General features: G+C 42.3%; 1 protein-coding gene across 1 annotated transcript in view; it reads left to right on the forward strand.

The window, feature by feature from the left end:
- The window catches only part of PRMT9 (protein arginine methyltransferase 9), a 32,787-nt gene that overhangs the window by 3,553 nt on the left and 5,124 nt on the right, over window positions 1–24,110 (forward strand). The window contains exons 4-12 of the mRNA XM_060246669.1: window positions 1,945–2,181; window positions 2,807–2,974; window positions 6,877–6,979; window positions 10,039–10,142; window positions 12,311–12,503; window positions 13,910–14,093; window positions 16,544–17,243; window positions 17,787–17,940; window positions 19,297–19,419. Of these exons, the coding sequence (XP_060102652.1) occupies window positions 1,945–2,181; window positions 2,807–2,974; window positions 6,877–6,979; window positions 10,039–10,142; window positions 12,311–12,503; window positions 13,910–14,093; window positions 16,544–17,243; window positions 17,787–17,940; window positions 19,297–19,419 (1,966 nt within the window). The remainder of the gene's footprint in view (window positions 1–1,944; window positions 2,182–2,806; window positions 2,975–6,876; window positions 6,980–10,038; window positions 10,143–12,310; window positions 12,504–13,909; window positions 14,094–16,543; window positions 17,244–17,786; window positions 17,941–19,296; window positions 19,420–24,110) is intronic.

Raw genomic sequence — 24,110 nt, forward strand, 5'->3', positions numbered from 1 at the left:
CAAGACTGCTACAGCACAGACATTGTCTCCAGATTTTGATGCAGTAATCCAAAGCAAGAGGTGTCAGTGATCAGAAACTGTTAAATAAATAAAATAGTGCAAGAATACTGATCTTTTAAGCATAGTTTAGTATTTTTTTAAAAAATCTTTAATTGTGTTTCTGTGTGTCCTTTATAAACTTTATATCTCCGTTAACTGGCATTACATTTTATGATACACATGGCCCGACCCAACAAGGTCTCATTTATGTCAGATCCAGCCCTCATAACAAAAGAGTTTGACACCTGTCCTAAGCCATTTGATCATAACTGTCAGATACCAGACAAGGAAAGAAATATTCATATCAGGGGGATCCAATAAAGATAGATATGTTTGAGTGTTATCTGTATATTACTGTAAACCCATCCCAAAATTTTGCACTATCAAAGGTCTTACATATATATTAAATAGAACTCTGGGGAATTCTGCAGGCGAGATTCCAAGTAGCTAAAACAGCCTTCTCAAGAACAGCCTGTTACACATGGTCATCCAAAGAAGACCGAAACCATTAAAGGGCAAGACCATCTTGAACTGTAACACTTCAGTAAAGCTGAATAATCAACCTTGTCAAAGGCTGCAAATAAATCCAATAGCAGCAAAAGAAGACTTCATCTTTTATCCAAATGTAAATGAAAGTAACTCACCAAGGTTGTGACCCTATGACCCAGCTGTTGTTAAGTAGGCAAAAGGCTAGACCTAGCTTTAAAGTGGCCTCTCTTTGTTACTTCCCCCACACCCTTCCCCAGTTGTGTATAGAAATCAGCCTGGATTTATACTCTTAAGTGTCAGGTGAAGTGAGTTATGACTTACTAAAGCCTATTGGAATGAGAACCAGTGTGGTGTAGTGGTTAAGAATGGCGGACTCTAATCTGGAGAACTGGGTTCAATTCCACACTCCTTCACAAGAAGCCACCTGGGTGACCTTGAGTCAGTCACAACTCTCAGCCCAAAAAAATAAATCTAGATTGCTACCTAGTGGTGCATAACACTAAGACTGCCAGACAATCTTTGGATCTCCTAGCTATACCACACATAATGCCATATGATAACAATTATATTGTAATAATTTCTGTTAGCCTTTAAGATACCTACATGTGTGGCTAGTAATATCTGATATGCAGGACTGGATCTACATGTTTTTTGAGGGGGGGCAAAATTAAAAAATGGCGCCCCCTTATGGGCCATTCTATTTTATGGTCCCATAGAATACAATGGGCTCCATACTCAATTTGGCGCCCCACCCCCCGTCAGCACCCGGGGCAAGCACCCCCTTCCGCCCCCCTCCTAGATCCGGCCCTGCTAATATGTAGTTAGTCTAGTATACATTGTGGTTCATAAGGTTTTTTTAAGGACTATTCTGACTTGAGAAAATATTATTTTACCATACCTAGACTCCATCTAGGTCCATAGGTGGACAACAGGGCATCTGAATAGATTGTCAGGCACGCAGACTACAATTTGACATGCCATTGCAAGTCTTGTTGAGATTGGTTAGGGTTAGGGTTTGACATGCCACTGCAAGTCTTGGTGAACTAAGTTGCAGGGTGTGTTCACAGAAAACGTTTTTGTTGTGGGTTGAGGAAGTTGTACAGTTCAGTCCAGGTTGAAAAGCAAATGTGGCTAGTAATATGCAATGTGCCTTATTTGTGTAACTGCTAATTTTGTGCACACCTGTGAAATAAATTAATAGGTTAACATATAGTGACTTGCCCAAACAGAGTGAGCGTCATCACTGAGGAGAGGTTCAAACCTGGATCTTGCATAGCCAAATCCAACAGCTGAAAGTAATGCAAACAAAACTGTAATCTGTCTTCTCTTGTAGTCCCTGTTGTCATGTGACGTGACTGTCATTTACCCAAACTTTTAACTTTATTCTTATTGATTGTGTCTTCTTTTTCTTCATAGAATGGGCTTTAGAGATGAAGCAGCAGCATATTTCCATAAAGCTGTGAAGTTAAACCCTGACTTTCTTGATGCAAAGGAGAATTTTTATCGTGTTGCCAACTGGGTAGTGGAACGGTGGCACTTCATCATGCTTAATGACATCAAAAGAAATTTGCTGTACCAGAAAGCAGTTCAGAAGGCAGTTCATTCGGGGTGTAGAAGTGTTCTTGATATTGGAACAGGAACTGGAATTCTCAGGTTTGTTGCAGATCTGCAGTTGGGAGTGAATACATGAATAATAATACATTTAAAGTTGTTTGGTACTGTATCTTATTGACAGGTCTTTTAGATAAAAGATTTCTTCAATCTTGACTGTTACTGGAAAGTTGCTGATCCCACCACCATGGGGAGAGGCTTTATGCCTTCCACACAGGGAACGAGCATTGTTCAAATGTTAGGTCTTTTGTGCCTTGATTTTGATAGTCATCCTGCTGCTCACAACTGCTGTGGTGAACAGGGTTTGTGCTCCACAGTAGATGATGAGGTTGGACCCAAAAGGAGAAGAATGAGGCTGAAGAGCTAAACAAGCCACATGTCCTGTTGAAGATCTGCTAGGCATTGTTTTTTTCGGTTATACATCAAATAATTATTGCATATAATTGCAGTTTTATAAGACTTGTGTAATTAATTACTCATTGCCTTGTTACCTACATTTTATCTTTCTGCATTTCCATTCTGGAAGAGTATATGCATTTAAGAATGCAGTACAAATGCTAAAACAAATATAGGAATAAAATTCAGATTTAAAACTCCTAAAATAAAATGTTGCCTGAATAAGAATCTCTGATTTCTGTTGAATTTCTTCCCCCCCCCCACCCCCCAGCATGTTTGCCAAAACAGCTGGAGCATCTTCTGTTTATGCCTGTGAGTTGTCAAAGACCATGCATGAGTTGGCTTGTGAAGTGTTAGTTGCAAATGACTTGGCTGGAGAAATCAAACTTTTTCATATGAAGTCTCTTGACTTAGAAATTCCAACGCACATACCTGAAAGGTAAGTTTTTATATTTTAATGTGAGATCTTACTATTTGATCAAGCCAGTTAAGTAAATTGAGCATTTTTTCCAGCACTACCCAACCTAAAAAGAAAATTGTAATATGTTTTAAGAATTGCACATTTTTATGAGCTTTTGTATGCATGCACACCTTTTAAGATACAAAAGCTTGTACCCAGAATAGAGATGTGAAGGCCTGGAAAAAACCCAGAAAAATTGGGCAGGGGGGAGAACGTTTGGGGGTTTTTTCAATTTTTTGTCCTGAAGCCTTTTTTGGGTTTTTTCCAAAAAATTTAAAAAAAGAAAAGGAAAAAATGATTATGGAACATTTTATTTTAACATGATGAATAAAATATTTTAAGATAAGGTGTTCAAATATTTTCCAAATCATTTCTAAAAAAATATGTATAGTATCAGATCATTCTAATTTCTGTGCACTGAGGACAAGGAAGTCCTAGGTCATGCCCATTCATTGAAACTTAGTCCTTCTGTACACTTCCCCCCTCTCCAATTATTTTTATGAGAACTGAGGTTTTTTATTTTTATTTAATACTTTGGAGAGGTTTTTTGTCTGTTCCACATAAACTAGTAAACAGTTTAGGAGATTGTTGCTCCATTTGTTACAATTACAAACAAAATTTTAAAAGTAAATTCTGTTTGTAATAATTGTTTGGATACACTATATTTTTAATATGCTAGTTGTGATAATTTCATGCCAAGTAAAATTGTCCATAGTCATATTTTATGTTCCTAAAGTAACAGAATGACTTTCAATCTGGAAAAGAAAAAAAAAGTGCTAATGTAGCTTTTTTTTTAATTTTTCCAAAAATTTCCTTTTTTTCCTGAAAAAGCCCAGAAGAAAACTGGGTTGTTGTTTTTTCTGAGCTTCAAAATTTCCAGAAATTTTATGTCTCTAACCCAGAATAAATCTTTGTTGGTCTTTAAGATGTCACTGAACTCAAAACTGTTCTGCTGCTTTTGCCTAACATGGGTACCCATCTGAATCTAACTTTTTTTTTTCTATCAGAATAGACAGTTTGTAATATTGTAATATCAGAATAGACAGTTTGTAATATTGTAATATCAGAATAGACAGTTTGTAATATTCTTATTAATACAGTTACTAATAGCTATTTCTGTGTAAATAACTAGCATATATTATAGGCATTTCTATTTAAATAATTTGAATATACTCTCCTTTGTATTAAGCGGCCCCATGGTGCAGAGTGGTAAAGCAGCAGTACTGCAGTACTGTGGTCTGAACTCTTCGTTCACAACCTGAGTTTGATTCCGGCAGAAGCTGGATTCAGGTAGCCGACCCAAGGTTGACTCAGCCTTCCATCCTTTCGGTAAAATGAGTACCCAGCTTGTTGGGGGGGAAAGTGTAAAAGACTGGGGAAGGCAATGGCAAACCACCCTGTAAAAAGTCTGCCATGAAAACATTGTGAAAGCAACGTCACCCCAGAGTCGGAAATGACTGGTGCTTGCACAGGGGACCTTTCCTTTCCTCCTTTGTATTCCTTTGAATATTTACATAAAATATCAGTTATCAGATTTTTTCACGTCCGCTCTTAGAGATTCATTGTGAAAATCAGCCATATATCATAACAAGCTGCCTTGTGAGAATTTAGCCAAGATTGTAGAATGTGAGTATTTTAAGGAAATATAAATAAAATGCACAGTGAAAACCCTTAGGAGAAATAGTAGTGTAGTGCTTTCATGTTGGAACAGTAGTTCATAAGTAATGACAAGCCGCAACTTAGTGCTACCCAAACTATCTTTGAAAAAGTTCACTCATGCAGTCCTTTCTCCCCCTACACAAGAGTGTTTTCAGTTTCAGTTTCACAGCAAACCATAGTTCACTCATGCACCCAGACCAGGGGTATCGAACATGCAGTTCAGGGGCCAAATCAGGCCCCCGAGCAACTGGCTGTCATCTGCTTCCTTCTCCCTCTCTGTTGCTTCCTTCTGCATAACAGCTTGCTTTGCAAGGGTTTCTCAATTGCACAGGAGCCACAGAGCAAAACCTCTATTTTCTCCATTGGTTAAGGCTCCTCCCTTGGGGAGGAATAGCTTGCTTTGCAAGGCTCTCTCAGTTGCACAACACAGCTACTGAGCCAAGCCTCTCTTACTTCTGTTGGCTAAGGCTCCTCCCCCCCAGTCCCCTGGGGAAGGAAGGAACGAGCCAGAGCTTCCTTTGTCCAGTTCCCTTGATTCCATGGGAGAAATACAAAGGAAGCATCTTTAAAATCAATGCGTGCTAATGTTTTAAGCATGTTTTAAGTTTTTAAAAAATATATTTGGGTTTGTCTGTGTTCTTTATAAAATTTATATCTCTGCTACTAAATCTTAAATAGGTACACATATGGCCCAGCTTGGCATGGCTCGGCCCAACAAGATCTCATTTATGTCAGATCCGTCCCTCATAACAAATGAGTTTGACACTCCTGATCCAGACGATGGTTTATATTTCCCCTGTTATCCACAACTTAACAGGGATCACACTGTTTTTTGTAATCCATGCTTGCAGAACAAATGTACACCATATTTCCTGATTAGAATGTAGTGGAAGTATGATTTGCACTAAAGTAGATCAGACTAATTAGCTTGCCATGCAAAAGGGGAGAAAGAAACAGGAATATCCCATGAGAACAATCTGAAGTTCCTTTAAGCTTGTTCACATAGTACCAAATTACAGCTTAGCGTTGCATCTGAATGAAGCCATAATAATACTATTCAAATTGAATTACATAACATTTTAATATAGAAATGCTTCATCCTGATTTACTTTTCAAATGCACTATGGCTGTCTCTTCATAAGTATTAGAAAATTAGAGATGAAAAACTCTTCATAAGTGTTAGAAAATTAGAGATGAAAAACTAGGGTTTGTCTACACAAGATTGTAAAGAAGCATTAGTCTAGATTAGGGATGGGCATGAACTCAGAAAATGGAGGTTCATTGGATGGTCAGGGTTTTCACGAACCTCCAACAAACTCCTTGATTTGGTCAAACCAGTTCACGGTTCATCAGGTTTGAGAGTTTGGCCTGTCCCCAGTGAGTTCTGTAGGCATTTAAATGCCTTCAGAGCCTAACTCCAGGTCAGGCCAGCCCAACTGACTGCTGAGAGTGAGCTCTGAAAGCCTTTTTAGGAAGCATTCTCAACTGAGCTTTCAGAGTGAGCTCTGAAGGCCTTTATAGCAGGGGTGGCCAACGGTAGCTCTCCAGATGTTTTTTGCCTACAACTCCCATTAGTCCCAGCCATTATGGCCAATGGCTGGGACTGATGGGAGTTGTAGGCAAAAAAAACATCTGGAGACCTACCGTTGGCCACCCCTGTTTTATAGGCCTTATATGGGCAAGGCATATAAGACGAAGACTACGACCATAGTTTTATACCCCGCCCTTCTCTCTGAATCAGTCTCAGAGTGGCTTACAATCTCCTTTTATCTTTGTCCCCCACAACAGACACCCTATGAGGTGGGTGAGACTGAGAGAACTCTCACAGAAGCTGCCCTTTCAAGGACAACTCTTGCGAGAGGTATGGCTGACCCAAGGCCATACCAGCAGCTGCAAGTGGAGGAGTGAGGAATCAAACCCGGTTTTCCCAGATAAGAATCTGCACACTTAACCACTACACCAAACTGGCTCTCAGCCTATCCAACTGGACTGAGCTCCCAGAGTGAGCTCTGAAGGCCTATAAAGGCCTTTAGAGCGCAATCAGGCCAGCACTCAACCCTAGACAGAAGCGACATAAAAGAGGGCTGTTTGTTGTGAGATGGTGCATCAAAGTCTTGCTTCAGATTTTATCATTTCCATTACTGTTTAATAGGATAGCTCAAAACATTCAATTGAATTTGTATTTTCTTATTAAAACTCTGTTCATTTTGAACTTTCAATAGAGTTTCTCTGGTTGTCACCGAGACTGTAGATTCTGGCTTGTTTGGAGAAGGAATTGTGGAAAGCTTGATACATGCTTGGGAGCACTTGCTCTTACCTCCAAAGGTAAGCATATCTGAGTCAAAGCTCATTCACATTATGGCTGCTACCAAAAACCATAGCTTCATGGTCAGAGTTCTATATCGCTGTGAGGATTATTAGACAGTTTTTCACTCATTATTATGTAAAGGCTAGCTGTTGCCTTAACAGTGGAAATCTGTGTATTTAAAATATTTCTGTTACTTCTCACCCAGGTTCTAAAGGCAGCTCACACAATATTGATAAATAATAACAAACTAAAAACATAATAAAATAATTAACCTAACAACCATCTTGATTAACATAACAAATAAGAAATCAACAGAAGCAGGATTAAGCAGTTGTGATTGTGACAGAAAGAGCTAAGGTAGAAATCTTGATAAAACGAAAGCAGCTTCTCCAGATGCCTATTTTGAGTTTTAGGAACCAAGCAAACAGAAGCAGGGAGTGTGTTCCGCAGGCAGGGCTCCACAGCCAAGAAAGTTGAGTTGTGAATTGAGTTCATCATGAATACACTCCCCAAACTGGTCTGCTGGATCACACAGGAAGTTTATTTATTTTAAAAAGTATGTCCCTCCTTTCTACCAGTGTTGGCCCCCGAGGGAGGGAGGGTTCCCTTGCCAGTGTTTCAGCTCCCTGGGGCAAACCGCATTGGCACTATTGCTGCTTATACAATTCAGTAGACTCACATGGGAAGAAAATACTGTCTCTCTTCCAGCTTCAATTTACATATTCTCACTGTTTCATAGGGTGCCATCTGTACAATTTCAGTTTTTGGTGGGATCATACTTCAGAGGGGATGTTCTAACTGGGTCTCCACTCCTAACTTTAATAACTTGGAACTGTATTCTGCTACTATTATTTGAACATACTTCCAAAGTGAAATGGCTATAAACCACAGAAAGGTTTCATTCTCTCATGATATCAGACACTCAGCTGTGCTTGTATCCTATTGATTTCAAGGACACATAAGGTGCACTTAGATTTTTTTGATTGTTTTTATTGCATTTAAAATCAGGGTGTAAAACCAGCAACCCATAAATAATGCAGCATGTGTGTTAACAGAAGTATGCAATTAGACATTCATCAGCTTGTCTGGGGTTACTAGACTCGCCTCAGGGTAGATAGCATTTCTTTCCTGCTGCTTCAAACTTTTTTTCAGGTCACAAAGACAAACCTTGAACTATTATGGTTTTCTTCTTTATATAAAAACTGGGGAAGCCGAGTACTGTAACACTATTGCTTTTAGCCCAGAAGGAATGAGTGAAAGGGTGGGGGAAAGGAAAAGCGGAACAGAAAAGTGTGTGGATATGAACAAAATTATGTTACTACTAGGGATAAGGCCCGTTGTGAAGGGAAATAACAATGGACTCTAGAAAGAGGCTCTGGGTGAGTGCCCCCCCTTGCTATCTTTCCACCCACACAAGTGAAGGCATTCACCCCCCCCCCCCACCTCCAGGAGAGCTGATCTTTGCCATCTGGAAGCAGTTGTAATTCTGAGTGATCTCCGGCCTTCACCTGGAGATTGGCAAAAGTGGTTCCCCATGAGGAAATGGCCCATTTGGACAGTGGTGTCTATGGCATTGTACCTATCTGAGGTCCCATCCCTCTTCAAACCAACCCTCTCCAGGCTCCACTCTTCAAATCTCCAGGAATTTCCCAACCTGGAGTTGGCAACTGCTTAGTCACACTGGCTGTCATAGGGAGACTGCTGCTGAACATGAGCAAGCAGCCAGGCCTAATTCAGTTGTGCCAGTCAGGTGGCATCAAGTTGCCGAGAGGGTGCTGCCTGGCCTAGGGTAGCCAACCTCCAGGTGGAACCTGCAGATCTCCTGGGATCACAACTGAACTCCAGACAATAGATCTTTCTCCCCCATCCTGGAGAAGAGAACTGCTTTGGAGGGTAGACTGTATCCCATTCTGTTCACCTGACACTTCTCCCTTTACTGACAGAAGCAGCCTTTTTTGTCTAGCAACAGCCTCTGGCTAGGGGTGAGGCTGAAGGGAGGAGGGAGTAACAGGAAAGCACCATGGTCTGTGAGGAAACAGTCCCAGTGGGGTCACACCTTGCCACCTAGTCGCATTATGACGACAGTGGTTCTCTGGCTATTTCTGTGGCCTTCAAAGGCTGTGTGTGCTGGAAGGCCCTCTGTGTGGGCCATTGATGGGGCAGCAGAGGTCTGTTTCTGGCAATGCTTTTTGTGTAACTGGTTAACAGAGAAGAGCTGGAGATGTTTCTGTCTCTAAGGTAAGACTGTTTTAGTGCTTTGTTCAATATTCCTGGGCCTGCAGTAGGCGGGGGCAGGGGAGTCAGCCAATGGAAAGCCAGAGATTCTGAGTGAGCCGTGATGGACCAATTACTTGTCAAGTGCATGGAATGCACCTGTAAGCCAGTGGGAGAGCTCCATTTGCATCCCCATAGGGGAGTTATTATTATAGAATATAGACTTGGCTATATTCAGACATAATAAATAAACCACCATTTGTGAAGCTAATGAATCTCAGATCATTGGTTCACACTGCTTCCATCCTCTTCCCTTTTGCCTAAAGTGCCATGATCGAAAACTGCCTGCTTTTGTTGACATCTAAATGATGGCATCTTTTAAAAATGGGGGTTGTTTCTTTCCCGCAGGTTAAACTATGGCTTGGAAACCCAATTACTGGGAAAGAAATGAAACACAGTTTAAGGTCCCCACTTCTGGATGTAAACATCCCTGTATTAAACAGGATTTGGCCTAGGGATGGGGCAGTGCGTCTACCTGGAAGTAAATGTGTGTGGGTGACTGTGTGGGGGTGAAGATACTCCAACCAACCTTTAGCATTAATCCGTGCCCCACCACTAGCGCACACATATAGCCCGAACGCATTCGCTTCCTGGTAAAAACTGCCAGCTAAAGCCAGCTAAACAGAATCCTTTCAATTTCCCTAGTTCGTGCCCATTCCTAATTTGGACTATCAGAGGAGAAAAAAAAATTAGAATAGGTGGCCCATCTTAAATATCTGGGGTTCATTTTTAGTTACTATCTTAAAGCAAAACAGCAGATTACAAAACAGATGTTGTCTTGTGTCTTTTATCTGCTTTGCAGCCTAATGATGAAGTTGGTGCCAAAAACTATGGTAGAGTTATACCAGCAGGAGCAATTATATGGGGGATGGCAGTGGAATGCAGAGAGATACGCAGACACCACAAGTATGTTTGTGCTTCCTGATGTGTGTTGGAGTAAGCCTTTTTGAACTTTGGAAGTGAATAAGAAAGTATCTTATTTTTATCGAACAGAAGTTCATTTACCTTCTGGGTTAGGTTTTATACTCAGCAATACTGAGCCCTTCTGCAAGCATGAATGTGTACCATTATGCACAGGAATTGAAGGGATACTAATAGATACTTTGAACTCTGCACTGAAATTGGGGGGGCGGGAATCAACATTTTTAAAGCCTAACTCCCTTTTTTGCTACCATTAGTTAGGTCTGCAGCTATTGCTCCAAAAAGGTTATAAAAGAAGTGAAAATATGCAAGCCAGTGCCAAAAGAATTTAATATACATACATCAGTGACAGTCACCCTAAGTGTACGCTTGTATATATTTTTGTGTTTACAAGAGTAATAATCAGATTGCAAATTCTGCCATATGAAAATGTGTTTCCATAGTGTTTTTGGAAGCATGTGAACTAAAACACTTTGAGAACACTATTTCTATTGTAAGCCACCCTGAGCCCACTTGTGGGAAAGGGCAGGATATAAATCTAAAAATTATGTTGGGCAATTTAGTTGTGGTAGTACAGTCTCTCAGCACCTCATAAGATCCATCTTTTTCTGTACTTTCCTGGACATTTTTTGTGGCTGCTGTTCTTTGCTTTTGCAGTGATTTCTTTCAAATTTGGAAAAAAGCTGTTTTCTTTAATTGGAGAAATCTGTGAAAACCTTCAGTATCTGTGTATATGTTTGCTGGTAATTTTTTAAAGTGTTCTTAAAATTATATCTGCATGCTCCAGCGCTTAGAGCAGAGGTCCCCAAAGTGATGCCTGCTGTCACTTTCCTGGAATCCACCTAGAGTGTGGGCCGGGCAAGTGTGGCTTTTGCTCAGCAGGACTTCTGATTAGCCATTGGAGATATGATTGGCTGTGCACGTTTTAAAAGATTGCTTCAGCAACCAAAATTAAGTTGTGTGTATATGCAAGAAACTATTTTAAGCAATATGTTCATTTTAAAGGACATCCTGTTAATCAGAGTTTCTTCCTAAAATGTTGAAGCATTACTATTAGGTTTTGCATAACCTTGCTCCCTGACATTTTGAGATTGGCTGTCTCCTGGGGCAGCCACTTTGAGGTTGCACCCACCATCCTGTGTCAGAATTCTAAATATGTCTGCAGACTTAAAATGGTTGGGGATCCCTGCCTTAGAGTAGTCGATTGGCAATCTCATACACACTCACTATACAGTAAATCCCATTTAATTCAGCATGACTTTTCTGAGAAATGTGTATGATCATGCTCTTAATTTGATAGATTGATAGTACCTATCTTACAATATTTTACTGTTAGGAAAGCTGTCACTCAGATCACACCTCTTAAATATGATTAACCCTATTATCCCATGTATGTAATGAAGCCTAGATAACAGCAAAATTTGTGCAACCCTAGGGTCAGAGGTGCCATCTTGTGATTAAAACCCAAGGTGACAGAAGTATATCACATATCTTCTAATATATTATATAATCTATTCTTTCAAATTCTGTGAAATTATACATAAGGGAGGAAATGTGACACAATGCAGTATTGTTATTATTTGCCTATTCATAATATTGACTTTCAACTGATTTGTTGTGAAGTTTGGAAAACATAATTTATTTTCTACCATCTTTGTGATATGTGATCATTATATCATTAGATACATGAGCTCTGACTTGCTGGCTCATAGAACATTTTGAGTGGCACAACTTTTATCAATCATATTGCTGTATTTTGAATATTTGGATATGTTAGCCAATTTCAGTTTTATGGTCCATATTCAATGGAATTATATTCTCATAGGTTTCCCTTCTCCCTGAATCCTGCAAGTGCCTTTCAGCTAGTTTTTAAGAAAGGCATTTTTACATCAGCAAAATGTTGTGGATTAAATCTAGGATATGTGTTCTTGCAGTATTCTTTTAGCGAATTGATTTTATGATACAGATTTAATTTGTAGGTAGATTTTAATGACTTTGAAGAAGGGAAATCTAATCAAACCTACCAAATTCTTCTTAATATGTCAAGAACTAATATTTAGTTAGGAATTGAATACCAAATTATGTTAGTTTTTCATGGACAAGGACATTACCATGACTTTATCTTGTCAAACTTAATCTCTCTTCTTCTTCAGGGTAGGTGTAAAAGAAATTGCTGGTGTGTGTTTGCCTGAGGTTTTGGAGTTCCACAGTCCAACCTACACTACTGTAAATTCAGATGAAACTGTAGAACCTTACACCACTGAAAAACTCAGTAGAGTACCTGGTGGCTACAAATCCCTCACAGACCATTTTCAAGTTTTAACAGTGGATTTTAACAATCTGCAGGTAATTCTTGGTTCACTGAGTGCTGGAAATAATTTTAAAATAGTTTTCAAGAAGATATCAAATTGTGGTTGACCTAGATATCCATCATGTTTGTATGGTGTGTACATATTGCTTGGTATCTTCTTGCCATGTTCTCTTAGGGCAAGTTCTCACATACCTAGTTGTCACTCCATAACTAGAACATCATGTGTCAGTTTGAGTTGCCTTGTGTAAAGGAACTTTTAACAAATAGAACTTCCATATCCCTTCAAACACACCGCTTTTTATTGAGTATATTCAGTGACAATCATGTTATCTGCATGCACTTGTGAATAATCTGTATATATAATATTTAGAATTAAACAACAAACTTACTGGGGAATGGAAAAATAGGAGAGAGGTGTCATATGAAAATTTTTAAAAGAAATCACAACCACAAAGAATATTCTGTAACTTTAGAAAGGAAAGAGGGGTTATAAAAAAAAGCATTTATGATATATAGTTCTAAAAGTCTTAGTGGGAGGTGGGGGAACAGACTATATTGGAGATATAGTTGTATATGTAGCCATTTGCTTTGGGTCTGGGCCAGTGATGATTATGCCCTCTGAAAGGTAATAAAGCTTGTCCCTGTTAAAAACCTGGCCCTTATTTCTTGACCTAGGGAGAAATGTTGCAAGCAAATCTTAAAATACATCCTGTTGTACATGGGAAATTATTTTAAGCGTCTTAGTAGAAACTGTTATGGTCTGAATCAACACTCTTTTTCATCGTACCTGATATCTGAGATTAATATCTGGAATAAACCAGCACTTATTTGTACTGAAATAGAAAGTGTACTGCAGTGAGGAATTGTATATTCAGTTGGGACTTAATGTTTTAGTGGATCTGCATAAAACTGTGGTGCAGGGGGCATGAGCTGCTAATGAATATGGAAAAGGATAGTGCCAGACCAAAGAGAAGCAGGTTAGGGTTAAAATAGGCATCCTGAGCAACATGGGAAGATGCATTATGGCAAAAACCCTTAGATGCTGGCCATGTCACTCGATTTTAACAGTGTGACATATATATATCATGGAACTATTCCTTGGTACAGTGAGGAAAAATCCTCCACCCTTGGAGAACACCTAGAGTAAGTGAAGCAAAATGTCAGTACTATATGTGGGAAAGGGCAGCCAGAGTCACTGGAATTTAATATTGCCTGTTATCCTTTCCTTAGGAAGGATTTTATCATCTTGTAGAAGCAGTCCAAATACCTCATTATACTTGTGTCTCCTTCCCTGCACCCCCTGACTCCTGGCAATTGTGAAGGCAACCAAATATGAACTAAATTGCTATTAAGTGAAAAGGGATTATGGGTGGTCAGTGATACTAATCTGTATTCGGACAAGGCGATACCATTTTTCTCTGCATTTTTCATTATTGGTTAGGACTTGAAAAACTTTGCAACTCGTAAGCCATTCAAGATCAACATGCCTATTATTAAAGGAGGAATCCTGGATGCCATTGTAGTCTGGTTCACACTACAACTTGATGATGAATATACACTTTCTACAAGTCCAAGTGAGGAAACCTGCTGGGAACAAGCAGTCTATCCTGTACAAGGCCTTCTTGGTATGTCCTTGGGATTTTAAAAAATATATTATGTTTTAATATATTTGTTTTCATTGATCCAAAAGTATTTTGACAAAACATGAAATAGTACTAACAAGCAAACCCCCTCCCCCCCTCCCCAGGCCACTGTTCATTTCCAGGTAGTATGTTTAGGAAACATTGATGTTTATTTTCATAATAACAAACAAGACACTCACAACATGAAAGTCCAGATAATATGGAAATGTCATTTGATTACATGATGTCATGAATAAGTAGATTTCTGTGGAATTAATCAGATAAAATTAATTCAGCAGAAGCGGTAAGAGGCTGAGGTAATGCCACCCATACGGCATAAGGTTCTGTATTTGGATTCTCAGTTTAAAAATATTAAAATAGAATAAGAGGATAAGGAATAGAACTACCAGGATTTTGACAAGCAGTGGTTAGGGATAGAAGTCATCTGGGCTGCTGGAAATCCTTCCAGATCTTTACAGCTTGAAACAGATGTTCTCACACACCAGTCCCACTGAGCTCAATTGGATTTCTTTCTAAATAGTAACTGTATGCATAGAGTTGCTGTGAAAATAAACTGGAAGAGAACAGTGTAAGCTGCTCTAGATCTCCATGGGGAAAAAGGCAGTATAAAAATGAAGTAAATAAATAAGCTCCTTAGGTCTTGGGGATCTAATACAGCTTTGGGACCACAGGTGCCTTTTTGCATGCAGAAAACATCATGGACTCATAAAACTGTTTTATATTCATTCTAGAACATTGTGCGAAATAAGTGAAATTAAAACCAAATATCTTCCATTGCACAAGGTGCTATTAAAGAGCAATAGCCACTGGGGCATTTGTTTGTTAAAACCACAAGAACTGCTTCTATTTGCAGGAAGGGAGTTAAGATTTCAGGTTTTTCCTGCAAACCTGGGGCTTTTCTTACATTTGTCTCGTGTTTTTGGCTCCAGTCTCCAGAATTAAGTATCTAACAAGTGGGAACCTGCAAGGACTTGCAGGATGCATCTCATTTCACCCTCCCCCATTATTTCCTCTTTCCCTTTACTGAAAGCCCCCAAAGCTCTCTCCCCCTTTCCTGCTTCCTTCTCTCCTCCTAGGGTTGTCAACTTTTAGATCTCTTGGAATCACAATGGATCTCCCAACTACAGAGATCACTTCCCTTTCAGGTTGCCAGTTCCAAGTTGGGAAATTCCTGGAGGTTTGGGAGTGGAGCACTGGGAAGGCAAGGTTTGGAGAGAGAAGTGACCACAGCAGGGTATAATGCCATAGAATCCACCGTCCAAAGCAGCCATTTTCCTGATTTCTGTCATCTGGAGAGCAATTGCAATCAGCCCACTCCTAGAGGTTGGCAACCCTGTTTTCCCTGAAGAAAATGGCTGTTTTGGAGTATGGAGTTTATGGCATTGTACCCCCTGAGGTCTGTCCCCCCAAAGCTCTGGGAGTTTCCTATCCTGGAGTTCCTATCCTGGAGTTCCCTATCCCACCCAACAGCCAACCTACCTTTATCTGACCCTCTGTCTTAAGCTGTCCATCTCCCCCTCCCCTGGCAGCCCCTACTTAGAAAAACTATGGCCCAGTTTTGTGGTGTCAGCCACTGGACCAGGGCCACTTGCATGGTAGGGAACCCTCAGGGACATGTGGGGAGGTGCTTCATTTCCCATTTTAACCCCCTGCTCACACTCTTTTCTTTTCCCCTCTCCCTTGGAACCCCCATATCCTCTCCCTTTTCCTGCCTCATTCTCTTTTTCAGCTATTCACCAACCTACCTTTTATTTGCCTCCCACTCTCAGCAGTATTTATTATTTATTTACTTCATTTATACCCCACCACAGTGGGGACCAAAGCAGCATACATTATTCTCCTCTCCTCATTTTTATCTGCGTAATAACCCTGCGAGGTAAATTAGGCTGAAACTATGTAACTGGTCCAAAATCATCTAGTGAGCTTCTGCAGCAAGATATGGATTCAAACCTGGGTCTCACAGACTACCTATTCTGAAGCTCTAAACTGCTGGCTGCTGTTGAACAGTAACAAGCAGCAAGGCCTAGTTGAGTCATGCAAGTCAGATGGTATCAAGTCAACCAGAGGTTGGTGCCATGCCTAGGATTCAGAGAAATGTAGAGGAAAAGGCAGGGAAAGAACTGTATCCCACTCACACTACTTAAAAGTTGTTTTTACAATTTAAACATCTACAGCATTGTATTTATCAAGACTTTCAGCTATGCTCTGATTCAAAGAAAGCAACTGGGCATGCTTTTTACCAACTCATTTAAAGCTGCTTGGCATTTGATTCCAGAAGCATCACTAGAAGATGGACAAGTGCATTCTGTTCCCTCATTCTGTGTTTCTGCATAATAAGCAAAAGCTACTCAAAGCAATGAGGGTACTTGAACAATAGCAGTGAAAGCAAAAATCATTTATGTATTTCATTTTTCATCCTTTTGTGATTTAAGATTACTCTGTGAAACCTGGAGATTCTGTGATGATGGAAATATCCTGCCAGGACTGCTATCTAAGGCTCCAAGACTTTTCTCTTGTCACTTCAGACAGTGGGATGGATGTAGAAAAAAACTCCAAGGAAAAGAACAATGAGGCTGAACTCTGCAGTGCTCTGGCCAGCCTTCAGACGGCAAGCAAAGTGGAAAGGATCAGGCAGGAATGCATGCTGGAATCCACTGAGATTGCTTTGCTCAATAACCTGCCCTATCATGAATGTTTCAGAACAGCAATAAGCAAAGTGCTCTCCACATTAAGCCTGCATGAACAATCACAGTCCATGGATGTCGACAGCCAGAGCTGTGAGCTTCATCTTGAAAAGAACCAGACTAAGAACCCTGCAACTCCTGATCCTTTGTATATGTTGGATGTATCAGAGGGCTTTTCAATTTTGCCACTAATTGCAGGCAAATTTGGGCCAGTGAAGGTGTACAGCTCGGTTGAAAAAGAACAGCATCAAAAAGCTCTCATCTTGATTTCAGAAGCCAATGACTTTCCTAAGGAAACATTAGAGTTTTGGCTTGGCCACCTACAGGATGAAAATATGGTATTACAGAGGCCTAAATCAGACAGACTATGGAGTATTATAATTTTGGATGTCATAGAGACTTCTGGTCTAATTCAGCAGGATGTGATGGAAAAGGCAGCAATATCTAGGTATTGTATGGAACAAATGTTTTCCGAATTCAATTTACTACACTATTCATTCACAAAATCTTTGACATATAGCTAAATGCAACACAATTTGGAGTGAAAGCTAGTATATGGAGATACACTAGCTGGGATGGGGTGATTAATCACATATAATAATGATTATCATGATAATATTTTATCAGTGAATCCATACATAATTACTTTTTAAAACTTTAGATCAGGATACTGTAGTATCCATGTTAATAGCAATAGAAAAGAGCAAGAATCCAGAAGCACTTTAAAGACTAACAAAACGTGTAGCAGAGTGTCGGCTTTCATGAGTCATTGCTCACTTCTTCAGATACAGCTAGAATGTGAGTCCATCAGCCCTAAATTATTGGAAAGTGGAGTGATTGTTGCCCTAGTTGTTGCTCCATGTTAAGTATTTAAAACAAAACACTTTGATGAGCATCCTACAATTTGGAGATTTGTCTCAGGCACTGTGAGAATGTTATGAAATGAATTATTTTTCCTATTATCTAATCTCTATGTGTGTTTCATTTATAGGTGTTTGCTTCACTGTGGAGGGAAGATATTCCCACAGCATGTGAAGATGTATGGAATGCTTGTGGAATCACAGTCTTTAGTACTTGAGACTGCGGTTCAAGGGAAAGAGCCCACCCTTGGTTTTAACATTGCCCCATTCATTAACCAATTCAAGGTATTAAAAAGCGGCATGCGTTTTATTTACCATTTATTATCACATTTATATCTTGTCCCCTCTCTCCTGAATTGGGCCTTGAGTTGGCTAACAACATATAAAATACATCAAATAAAACAGTACACAAAACTATACATTGGACCATACCTTGAACAAAATACATGTTCCAGAGATCGAGTGCCATAAGAAAAAGTGTTTTGTTTTAGGAAGGATACAGTGGAAAGAGCAGGAGAATGTACACCCATACACACACTCCTGCTCGGTCACATATTTATACATACAGACCCCAGAACCTTTGTCATGTCTCTGAAAGTCCCTCCCAATTCAGCATGGAGCATTTTAAATGCAATTTACAATGCAGTATGGAAGATATTTTTTAAAAAATCAGAAACTCCACAGCATTGAATCTAAAGAACTGCAAGTAGAGAAGGGCTCTTAGAACAGATTTTTCCCACTTCCTTCTATTTTCTGCAGTTCCCACTTAACTTGAAAACTGCTCATGAGGTTTAGGGAACCTTCAGTTCAGAATACCTGCAGCAGACTAAAACCTGGGGAGAAAAGCCAGGAAAATCATGGACACATACCTTCTTGAACTTGTGCTACTTTGGATCTAACATAAGGGGATTTAAGTGAGGCGTGGCTAATTGCTATGGAAAGTAGGAAAATGCTGTGAATTTTGGTGTGGTAATTTTCTGCTGTAGTACAGTACTTAGCCCTATGCAGAGTATAAGCCCACTTATTTCTGTGTTTTTCTTGCAGAGGTGGCTTCTGTGCAGCTGTCAAAATAGACGGTGGTATTTGTGAGACTAGTTCTGTCCAAGACTATTGAGTCATTGAATACAAAAAATTCTATGAGTTTAGACTGGAAAAATTCTTAACAGGATTGCAATTCGAAAGACAGTATATACGTGCCATGGGGAGAAAATATTTGTATCTAGTTCCTGTAAGTTCCCATTTTGTGAAGACTTATGAAATTGTGCACAAGGATGAAGCAGGGGTAGCAGAACTCAGGAAGCCTTAAGTCAGCTTTGACTATCAGCATAGGGAGTGAAGTTGGAACTGCAGAGAAAATGAGGCAGGAAACTGTTCCACTTACAGTTCTTTAGATCTAACCCTGTGAGACTTTGGATTTTTCTTTGAGTCTCCTTATCACCTGGCAAATCAGCATGGTTTAGGCATACAATAGAGTGGAGGAGAACGGCCACCCACAAAATTCTTATGCCTTAGAAACAATGTGATCTGATCAGGCAGGAGCAGCAATGGGTGGTGGGTGGGCAGGTTTCCAATAGCAGAGCTCAGGTATGGAAGAGAAAGAATCAAAACGATGGTCTCAAAACCTAGCATGTTCTATTTCAGGTACCTGTCCGGGTCTTCTTGGATCTGTGCACACTACCATATGTACCTTTGAGCAAGTCAGTGGAACTGCTGCGAGTGGATCTCATGAATCCATATTTGAACTACTCCAGAAGAGAAGTTAAGGTAAACTCCACAAATATATCAAGGGTTGTTTTTATTCTGTTAATTTGAGTATGAATATTGTATTTACATAATTCAGGGGAATGGAGCATGTTCTTTATTTTTAAGTTATTAAAATACATGCATAATTTAAACTTCCCCTGTTTAAAAGCAACACACCATAGAATCATAGAGTTGGAAGAGACCTCCAGGGCCATCTAGTTCAGCCCCCTGCATAATGCAGGAAATTCACAAAAACCTCTTCCCCTCCCCCCGCCCCCAATACACACATCCCCAGTTACCTCGGCTCTATGCCCAAAAGATGGCAAAAACCTTGCCAATCTGGCCTGGAGAAAAATTTCTGACTGACCCCAAAGTGTCAGTCAGCATGTCCCTGGGCATGTAAGAATGGGCTATAAAAACTAAGCACTGATGCACCCCTTCCTACCCTCCTTCTCATGATCTTCCTAATTCAGAGAATCAGCTTTGCTGTCAGATAGCCATCTAGCCTCTGTTTAAAAACCTCCATGGAAGGAGAGCCTACCATCTCCCGAGGAAGCCTGATCTTCTTCGTGGTCTCTGTGCTTCACACTCATGGGGATAGAGCGCCTGCACGAACAGACATGCGCAGGTGTCCCAGTGCGCATGCTCGCCGGCGCGAGGATCCCGCCAGTTCCTTTCTGACAGCTGCGCTGAGAGGATCTCCTTTCGTGTCTCCGGTCAGTAAAGTAATCTTGGATTGCTTTTTTGCCTGTGTATATAGCCCGTTTGTTATTTTCTTAGTGTAGTTACTTAGTTGTTAGATAGTGTTTAAAAAAAAAAGTTTGTTGGATTTGCCCTTCGGGGTTTGGTTTTTCCCCCTCAGAGACTTTCCTGGGTGGGGTTTTTTCCTGGGCATCTATGGAAAGACGTTGGGGGTTTTTTAAGAGGTGCCGCTCCTCTGGGAAGAAGATTGCCCCCCCCCCCCCCCCGACGGCCATTCCCTCTGTCTCCTCTGTCTGGGCGAGGGACATTGCGTCGATTCTTGCGCTCACTGTCTGAGTTTCTCAAAACAAAATCATAAGAACAGAGCAGCAAGACTTTCAGCAGCTTTGGTCGAGTCGGCACTTCATCCTCAAAGTATGACATCGGGCCCGTTGGTACCAATGGGTGAGGCCGCGGCCCCGACGGTCACATCAGCTGAGACATCGCCGATTAGGACCGAGATGTTGGTCGAGCGCAGGCGTTCCATGAAACGACCTTCTGAAGGGTCAGTGGACACCCCGGCTAAGAGGCATGGGGATGATTCGGGGACCCAATCATCCGCGCCGAAGGGGAAATCGGAGGAGAAGCAGAAGAAGAGACCATTCCACACCCCTTCGCCTTCACATGACGCTTCGACATCGACAGCTCCACCAAGGAAGACCTTGGCGTCCCCGTGTCATAGCCCTTTGGTGTTGAGAGGCAGTGCTTCACAGCTGCACCTATCGGCATCGGAGCATGAGATCGACCTGACTCAGCGCTCCCACTCTTTGGGGTCCAGGCGTCACAGTGAGAGCGTCTCGAAGGTGGAGGTGTCGGCGCCGATGGAGCTTTCAGCACCGATGGATCATGTGAGAGGCCGGAGAGAGCTGGAACCGACTACAGTAGCTCGTCACTTCCCACCGCTTCCACCATGGGAGCAGCGCCAATGGCCTCCTTACCCTTATCCTTACCCACTGTACCAATGGTACCCTCTTCGCGAGTTCGCAGACTGGGACCAGTCCGAGGCATCCCACATGTCCTGGCTGTCTCAACATTCTAGATGGCATCCTTCAGCATGGATCGCTGTCCCGCCTGACAGACGCGGCGTGGTGGTGGAGGAAGTCCAATCTCGGTCGTCAGTGTCGATCCGGTCGCCCGTCAGAGAGTCTACTCCGGTGCTCTCAGAACGATCTCTACACAGAGTCTTCATCGTCGGACTCCAAGGTAGGTACCGACGATCCGGACCGGGCTTTGGAACCTTCCCTGGTGTCTCATACGGCTGAGGATCTTCCCATCTCACCATCGGAGGATCTGAAGTCGTACGGGGACCTGGTGAAGAGGATGGCACTCTCCCTCTCGCTTCCAGTGACACAGCCGCAACCCGTTGTAGACGATAACGTGTTGGACATTATGCAACGGGATACGTCTACAACGGTTGCCCTGCCGGAGACAAAGGTCATCCTACAGGCGGTGAAGGAGCCCTGGGCGAAGCCTGCTTCTACACCCATGTCTTCAAGGAGGTTGGACCATATGTACCGTGTCCAAGAGTCAGGGCTGAGTTCCTCTTCACACACCCAAAGCCGAATTCAGTGGTCGTTTCCTCCTTGTCGAAGGCCCCCAAGACGCACTCCTCTCCACCAGACAAGGAGGGAAAGAAGCTGGACAACGTTGGGAGGAAGTTCTACTCTGCTGGGGATCTGGGAGTAAAGGTATCTAACTATGCCGCGTGCATGGCTAGATACCAATACTCAGTGTGGGAACAACTCACCCCCTTTCTGTCTTCCCTGAGTGAGGAGAAGAGGTCGGCTGCAAAGAAGGTGCAGAAGGAAGGCTTTGCTGTAGCCAAACAACAACTGGCTGCAGCAAAGCACATGGTCGACGTCTCACCGAGGACCATCACTTCTGCCGTCTGCCTCCGCCGCCACTCCTAGCTCAGATCTACGGCTCTCCAGCAGGACACCAGGGGTTTCGTTGAAGATCTGCCCTTCGAGGGCGAAGGCCTGTTCAGCTCTACCACCAACAATGCACTCCAGAAAATGGATAAAAGTATAAAAACTTCCAGGAACCTGGGCGTACAGGCATCTTCCAGAGCTGTGAGACAGAAAAAGTGGCATAAGCCTTGGGCAAAGAAGCCGTACCAAAAGTTCTCCCTGGAACAGCAGTGGAGACGTCGCTCTGCTCAACCTGAGAGTAGGTCCCCATACAGGGAGAACAATAGAAACCAATACGCTTCAGCACAGACCACCAGCAAGTCCAAGGGCGCTCGCCCTCAAAAGCAGGGCCTTTGACTTTCTGGCAGTACGTGTCACCATCCCCTCTTCCACTTCATCTATCTGCCTCCGCCCATTCCTGTCAGCCTGGGAGTCTTATCACTACGGACAGGTGGGCGCTTTCCATCGTAGCGGAAGGCTACAAAATAGACTTGGCTCAGATTCCGAACTAATCTGTGGTAATTACCACTCCCCCTTCCCCACCTCTACTGGTGGAGGTAAGCAACCTCTTACAGAAACAAGCCATAGAGAGGGTCCCGATGGAGGCCAGGATGGGAGGTTTCTACTCTTGTTACTTCCTGGTTCCCAAGCGGGACGGGGGTCTAAGACCAATCATGGATCTTCGGAATCTGAACAAATTCATTTTGTACCAGAAGTTCAGAATGTCCATTCTGCAAACAATTCTGCCCCTCATCAACCAAGGGGATTGAATGGCAACGCTGGACCTCAAGGATGCATACTTCCACGTCAGCATCCATCCTGCGTTCAGACGTTTCCTTTGGTTTGCAGTAGGTTCTCAGCACTTCCAGTTCAAGGCCCTTCCATTCGGTCTGTCCACTGCACCTCGGGTGTTCACGAAGATGATGAGCGTTGTGGCTGCCCATCTCCGGCTTCAAGGGATAGTCGTCTTTCCATACATCGACCACTGGCTCCTTGTGGCGGAGTCGGAAGAGAGTTTATCATCTCACATTGCCATCACTCTTCGTCTTCTCGACACCTTGGGTCTGCAGGTCAATTTGGAGAAATCACACCTTACTCCATCAAGGACAGTTCAGTTCATAGGGGCTTTGCTGGATACGAACCTTCATTGCGCGTTTCTGCCTCAGCAGAGAGCGATGGACATTATCAACATTGTCGAACTTCTGCAGAGTCGAAAGTGGGGCACGGCGCAGCAGCTGCAGCGGATGCTGGGGCTGATGGCGGCGACTACAAGCGTGCTGCTCTTTGCAAAGCTGAGGATGAGAGGCCTACAGCTTTGGTTTCTTCGTCAGTATCGCCCATTACGAGACTCACCTCGAAAGAGTCCACCTGTGACACTTCAAACGCAGCAATGGTGGAAGTCAAAGGACATTTGTCAGGGAGCTCCCTTCCATCTACCTGCATCAACTGTGACTATCACATCAGATGCGTCATTATGGGGTTGGGGGGCCCACATGGACGATCTGTGTGTGGGGGGTCCTTAGCCTTTAAAATTGACTCACTGCCACATAAATTACTTGGAACTGCTGGCAGTTCATTTTGCTCTTCAGTCTTTCCGCCCCATGGTGGCAGGGAAGATTGTTGCTCTGCTTAGAGACAATACCACTGCCCTGTGTTACATCAACAGGCAGGGAGCCGCCCTGAGCCCGCCTTTGGCGGGGGAGGGCGGGATATAAGAATAAATTTATTATTATTATTATTATTATTATTATTATTATTATATAGTCTCTCGACGGCTTTGTGCGTTGGCACTGGATCTGTGGTCAGAGTGCCTGGACCACGACATCTTTGTGAAGGCAGCGCATCTCCCAGGGGTCCTCAACTTGCAAGCAGACTCCCTCAGCAGGGGTGCGGCTTCCCCGCACGAGTGGGAGTTACAGTGGCACTTCCTTCAACCCGTGTTTCAGCTCTGGGGGTATCCTCAGGTGGATGTCTTTGCCACAGCCAAAAACCGGAAGTGTCCTCTGTTTTGCTCCAGAGGGGGCTCAGATCCAGAGTCGTTGGGAGACGGTCTGCTGTTCC

Source organism: Heteronotia binoei, chromosome 9, assembly GCF_032191835.1.
Source record: "Heteronotia binoei isolate CCM8104 ecotype False Entrance Well chromosome 9, APGP_CSIRO_Hbin_v1, whole genome shotgun sequence".
NCBI lineage: Eukaryota > Metazoa > Chordata > Lepidosauria > Squamata > Gekkonidae > Heteronotia > Heteronotia binoei.